Source organism: Bombus vancouverensis, chromosome 17 (genome assembly GCF_051014615.1).
Source record: "Bombus vancouverensis nearcticus chromosome 17, iyBomVanc1_principal, whole genome shotgun sequence".
Taxonomy (NCBI): Eukaryota; Metazoa; Arthropoda; class Insecta; order Hymenoptera; family Apidae; genus Bombus; species Bombus vancouverensis.
The window spans coordinates 7,199,723-7,206,784 of NC_134927.1; the positions used below are offsets into that span (position 1 = coordinate 7,199,723).

General features: G+C 45.2%; 1 protein-coding gene across 1 annotated transcript; it reads right to left on the minus strand.

Annotated features, from left to right (window-relative positions):
- Positions 1–243: 243 nt before the first annotated feature.
- Positions 244–6,804, minus strand: LOC143303867 (uncharacterized). Its single transcript, XM_076625930.1, has 2 exons — positions 4,906–6,804; positions 244–1,204 (listed from the first exon to the last, which is right to left on the minus strand). The coding sequence occupies exons 1-2, from the start codon at positions 5,891–5,893 to the stop codon at positions 1,185–1,187; spliced, it is 1,008 nt and encodes a 335-aa protein (XP_076482045.1). The 5' UTR covers positions 5,894–6,804; the 3' UTR covers positions 244–1,184.
- Positions 6,805–7,062: the final 258 nt, after the last annotated feature.

Sequence of the window (7,062 nt, forward strand, 5' to 3'; positions counted from 1 at the left end):
AAATTATTAACTTATAACATTTAAGCTATTAATTTATAATATTTAAGCCATTAATTTACAACATTTAAACTATTAATTTATAACATTTAAGCTATTAATTTGTAACATTTAAGCTATTAATTTATAACATATAGAACTATTAATTTATAACATTTAAACTGTTATTGTATACATTTATGCTATTAATTTGTCGGATCATCACTGGGAATGGGGTTGTGGGCGTCAAATGAATCTTCTCGAGGATTAGCCATTGATACAGTACACACAGGCGTAGTTTATTGCAATGATAGAATTATTACAGTCTTAACAGTTGATCACAGCGGTTCGGCACTCGCGACGCTAGTGACGATGTTCTCGGGCTCAATAACGAATCCGCGGCCAACGGGATGACGACAGAACGTTCACACAAAGTCTAAGTCTGAAAAATAATCACTGATCGCGAAGGCGTTACTCCTTGATCGATGAGATCGCGAGCGAGAATGCCTTTCCTGTCCCGATGATGCCACAGAGGAAAACTATAATGGGGTGTGTCTAAGGACACGAGATCATCGGATTCGTCGAGAAAAGCCTTCGTTCAGAAAGTAAGGGAAATTGGCGTTGCTGCTAATTGGTCAATCTCTATATCGGTGGTTAGAAAAGGATGTTAGCCGCCCTCGAGGGAAAGTTGCTAGTGGGAGACGCCGTTCGTTAAAAAATATGTCTCCCCTATCTTCCCGTAGCTGGGACAAAGACTGTTTGTCTGTTTGAAGGACTTTAGTTAACTAAACCTTAAGATTTATTACGGGCCCTCGGGCTAGCCGAACATGTACTGCGGAGACGCATCGACATCTGGCAATCATCTTACTCGAAGAATAGGGTCTGCGTGTGGCGAGCCACGGGACAGAAACCGTTGGAATGTTTACTGTCGCGTGTCGCCACGAATATTTCTTTTAAGGAGAGCTATAGAATTACTCCGTACCTTGTTAGGCAAAACGTTCATCCCGTGACCGCGGCTACGTTCGGCGACTGACTGTCGCCTCGAGCCCAAGCTCATTATCACAATTCTCGAATAATTACAATCGGGTTGAATAACTACAATTGTTTGATTACAGCTATAGTAGACTCTAGGTTACAATGTTGCGGGGTTATCCAAAATTCCAAAGGCTCCGGTGTTCTTTTCATCTCCGACACGGCCATCCTGACTATCACACGTCCTCGTGTGTAACTAAAATATCGTATTTCTTACATTAGATTCGCTACAACCGACATTGTTTACGATTTAACTAAATGTCTAAGTAAGTCAAGGGTCCAGTGCAATAACAAAGTTTCGTTCGGAGGTTTGACAACAGAAAAATAAAAGAGAATAGGAATTTGTAATGTTATAACTTGTACTCAAAGTGTCAGGTGCGTTCTGTGAGTCGCCAGTCAGACCGTAATGACACAACAGATCATTTTCGATTTCGTACACTGGTGAACCTCAGTTTGTTGGATCATATTGCCACGTTGGGTGCATTACACCCAGAAAGTACGTAAGCCCACTCAACGGGTTACAACAAAAGCACGTAACCCCACTCAACGGGTTACAACAAAAAGCATATCAACCCACTCAACGGGTTACAACAAAAGCACATCAACCCACTCAACGGGCTACAACAGAAACACATCAACCCACTCAACGGGTTACAACAAAAGCACATCAACCCACTCAACGGGTTACAACAAAAGCACATCAACCCACTCACCGGGTTACAACAAAAGCACATCAACCCACTCACCGGGTTACAACAAAAGCACATAAACCCACTCGGTGTATTACTATGACCACAACGCAGTGTTAATGATCCTCTGAGGTCAGTGTACTTGCATCGTTATTATCACCGCCGTCGTCATCACCGCAGACGTCTAACTCAGCAGGGACGCAACCTTCTGGCATCTTTCTCAGTCTGTCGTGTCTGTCCTTATATGATCGTTTGCCGTCTAAGGTTTTTAGGGTATATCTATCTCCTTCCAAAATCTCTGCTATTACGAACGGACCCCTGAATTTCGGATCTAACTTCGTCTGGTTCCGTTCCTCGTTCTTGCGTAATACGAAATCGCCAAGGTTGAACCTAACTATTTTAGCTTTGTTTTCGTCGAACCTATCCTTATCGTATTTGGCGCTTGCTTCTATATTCTTTATCGCCTGCTGTCTTACATGGGAGATATTTACCTCTCTTTCTTCGATACTGTCGGGTAGGGATAAGCCGTAGGGTCTCGCTGTTTTACCGATTAGTAGTTCCAACGGGCTTGACTTAGTCACGCGGTTGGTGGTACAATTCAAGGCTAGTTGTATTTCCCCGATCGCGTCTTGCCAGGACCGCCCGGTGGTTTCTATTGTTGTGAACATGTTTTTTAGCGTACTCATAATACGCTCTACCTGCCCGTTGGCCCTACTAGCTCCGGTCGCAATTAAATGGAGTTTTATGTGTTTACTTTGACAAAAGTCGCGAAATTCTTTGCCCGTAAAACATCTTCCCTGATCCGCTATTATCCGGCAGGGACTGCCGAACAAAAATATAGCGGACTTAAGCGCTTTAATGGTGTTAACGGAGTCTAACTTACGGGTATGGTGCAAATATACGAACTTGGTGAAGGCGTCGACCAACACAACGACGTATTCCTTCGAATCGTTTTTACCGCTTAGTTTGCCCGTTATGTCCATATGAACCGTATGCCAAGGTATACTGGTCTTAGGTATGGGGTGTAGTTCGGCTTGTACTCTACCCGAACTCGCCTTTGAAACTCGACAAGCATGACAGTTCTCTACGAATTTGCGAACATACTTCGCCATTCCTTCGAACCAGTAATACTCGTACAGTTTCTCAAGCGTTTTATCCCAACCTAAGTGCATAATGGACTGGTGCACATGGTTAATAACAGACCACCTAAACCCTCTCGGAACGATGGGCAGGCAGAGAGTTCTACCTTTTCTCTGTATTTTACGGTGAAGGGTGCCGGACCGTAACTCATACGTATTCGCGACATCTTCCGCGAGCTCTTCGTTCTGCAATTTATCGACGATCTCGGCAATTTGTGGGTCGCGACGTTGTTCCGCTAGTAGCCAATCGTCGGAGATTTCGGTTAGGTTAATTTCTTTCTCTACGATTTTGCTAAACGTACTGCGATCCAAGTCTACGGGATTTCGCGAAAAGAAATCTACGTGGGCCATTCGTTTACCTTCCCGGTACATAATGTCGAAGGTAAAAGTTTGCAGGTAAGCCCACCATCTGTAAACCCTGTCGTTCAAGTGTACCTTACTACTGGATGCTTTCAGGGAGTTGCAATCGGTGACGACGAGAAATTCTCGTCCGTGTAAGTAATGACGGAAGTGTTTGACGGCGTTTACAACCGCTAACGTTTCCAATTCGTAGGAATGATACCTAGATTCCGCAGGGCTAGTCCTTTTGCTATAATACTCCACTACTCGATTTTTGCCTTCGACCCTGTGCATTAGAATGGCTCCATATCCTTCCGAGCTAGCGTCCGTATGTAGTTCTATGGGGTAATTGGGGTCAAATATCATCAGAACCGGCGCGTCAGTCAGGACGGAAATTACCTTTTGTCTTATCTGTTCGTGCCTATCCGTCCAAGGTATATTCTTGTTACTCGAGGTAAGTGCGTACAGGGGTTTCATTACTTGTGAAAATTTGGGAATGAAGCTTCGGAAATAAGAGGCCAAACCTATGAATTGTCTAAGTTGTGTGACGGTCGACGGTGCAGGTAAAGAACTCAAGGCTTGTATTTTACCCGGGTTTGGACGGACTTCTCCGTTACGGATTACGTATCCCAAGTAGAGTACCGATGTCTTTAAAAAGGAGCATTTCGAAAAGTTAAAGGAGAATCCGGCTTTCACGAGGGTATCTAATACGGTGCTTAACCTTTCTAGAGCTTGATCGATTGAGTCGGCGATAATTAGGACGTCGTCCAAGTAAACAACAACGAACGAATACGCGAGGTCGCCTAAGGCGTTGAGAATGGCCCTTTGGAAAACGGATGGTGCGTTTTTCAAACCGAACGGCATAGTCACGTATTCGTATTGCCCGTCGGGTGTAACGAACGCCGTATATTCCGTCGAATTAGGATGAATGGGAATTTGATGGAATCCGCTGGCCATGTCCAGGCTAATGAAGTATCTCGCCTTCTGCAATCTCGCGATTTGATCCGCGATGAGGGGTAGGGGATACCGGTCCGCGACCGTATTTTTATTTAGTTTCCGAAAATCTACGCACAGTCTATCTGAGCCGTCTTTCTTCTTTACAAGTAAGACAGGGCTCGCGAACGGCGAGCTGCTCGGCCTCACGATTTTTGCTCTAATTAACTCGTCTATTCTCTCACGCACTATCCTACGCTCTTCTTCGCTAAGTCGGTAGGGGCTTCTTTGCACGGTAACATTAGGATCGATTAACCGTATTTCTAACTGGCCCGTGCTTACGCGAGTACGTGGGAAGCCCGTAATGAATGAATCTTTGAATTTCTCGAGGACAGAAATTAACCGACTTTTATCGTTGCCAACTACGTCAGTGTCAACCGCATTGATATTGATCTCGTCCTCGGAGGTTTTACTACAGGCATTAATAGTCTTCGTTTTACAAATATCGACGCTATTCCGTGTAATAGTTACATCAAAACCCTGGCTTAAGATCTCGCGGCCAATCATGATATCATAATGTAAGTGACTATCGGCCAGAACGTGGAAGGTTATCTCCAATGTAAAACAGTTAATGCGCACCGTAGATAAGATCTGGGAGGTACTCTTAACGCAGGTGTTTCCTATTCCTCGCATAACTACTATATCTGTCGTTCTCCTTCCGGAGAATTTCGGAGCGACAGATTCTCTAATTAATGAGCACTCGGCTCCGGAATCGAAGTAAAATGGGAACGACTCACCCAGATGACTTAGACTACCGGCTGGGGACTCCACCACGCAGGAGTTGACTTTACGCTCATCCTTGAGGCCTGGTCTACCGTCCCGTCGTGCCGGGCAGTTAGGTGCGATATGGCCTTCCGCATGACACCTGTAGCAGACCACCTTGGACGGTGCGGCCGGTCGGTTTCCTTCCTGGCGTCGTGCATCCCTCTGTTGTTCGCCCTGCATCCTCTTGCGGCAGTCCTTGATTCTGTGTCCGAGAGTACCACAGTAATGACACCTCGTCTGGTGGCCCGATAACTTGCGTCGCTTAGCTTCGGGTTCCGCCGGTGCATATCTCGGCGAAGATGTCGACTCTTCTTCGTAACAAAAGGGTCGCATTTCGCTCAGGAATTGGTCCTCCGTTCTGATATCGCTCGTGAGGGCCAGTCGTTTAAGACGTTGGTCGTGTGGAATTAATATGTAGAGAGTGACAGCGTTAAGTATTTCGTCTAGCGTAGAATGTTGCCACCGCATCTGCAGGAGAGAGCGGACACGGCCGGCAAACGCCCCCGTGGATTCGCCCGCTCCCCGCGGTTCCCTGGATACCTTGATTAACGATGAGGACGTCGTCTCTCGGCCACCGAACTGTGTAAGGAATCGTTCCTTAACTTTAGGCCAAGTAATTTCTCCGTTTCCCGTTGTTCGCGCCAGCCAATGTGCTGCAGAACCCTGTAGAGAGTCACTTAAGGCAGAGTATAGCGCGCCACCTCGCAGGGGGTTGTCCTCCATGGCCATACTAACAGCCGCGCACCATGCGGCTGGGTCGGCGCCTGCGACTTCTGGGTTAAAATGTGGGAATTTGGTGATTCCCGTATTTGGTCGTTGCATTAGCGTATGCATCAGGTTGCTCATGGCAGCGACCTGCCCTTCCAGCGTTCGCAACCGTTCGAATCCCACTTCTGATGTCGGATCATCACTGGGAATGGGGTTGTGGGCGTCAAATGAATCTTCTCGAGGATTAGCCATTGATACAGTACACACAGGCGTAGTTTATTGCAATGATAGAATTATTACAGTCTTAACAGTTGATCACAGCGGTTCGGCACTCGCGACGCTAGTGACGATGTTCTCGGGCTCAATAACGAATCCGCGGCCAACGGGATGACGACAGAACGTTCACACAAAGTCTAAGTCTGAAAAATAATCACTGATCGCGAAGGCGTTACTCCTTGATCGATGAGATCGCGAGCGAGAATGCCTTTCCTGTCCCGATGATGCCACAGAGGAAAACTATAATGGGGTGTGTCTAAGGACACGAGATCATCGGATTCGTCGAGAAAAGCCTTCGTTCAGAAAGTAAGGGAAATTGGCGTTGCTGCTAATTGGTCAATCTCTATATCGGTGGTTAGAAAAGGATGTTAGCCGCCCTCGAGGGAAAGTTGCTAGTGGGAGACGCCGTTCGTTAAAAAATATGTCTCCCCTATCTTCCCGTAGCTGGGACAAAGACTGTTTGTCTGTTTGAAGGACTTTAGTTAACTAAACCTTAAGATTTATTACGGGCCCTCGGGCTAGCCGAACATGTACTGCGGAGACGCATCGACATCTGGCAATCATCTTACTCGAAGAATAGGGTCTGCGTGTGGCGAGCCACGGGACAGAAACCGTTGGAATGTTTACTGTCGCGTGTCGCCACGAATATTTCTTTTAAGGAGAGCTATAGAATTACTCCGTACCTTGTTAGGCAAAACGTTCATCCCGTGACCGCGGCTACGTTCGGCGACTGACTGTCGCCTCGAGCCCAAGCTCATTATCACAATTCTCGAATAATTACAATCGGGTTGAATAACTACAATTGTTTGATTACAGCTATAGTAGACTCTAGGTTACAATGTTGCGGGGTTATCCAAAATTCCAAAGGTTCCGGTGTTCTTTTCATCTCCGACAAATTTATAACATTTAAGCTATTAATTTATAATATTTAAGCCATTAATTTCTAACTTTTAAGCTATGAATCTACAACATCCAAGCTACTAATTTACAATATTTAAACTAATAATTTATAACATTTAAGCTATTAATTTATAACATTTAAGCCATTAATTTACAACATTTAAACTGTTATTGTATACATTTATGCTATTAATTTATAACATTTAAGATATTAATTTATAACATTTAAGCCATTAATTTGTAAC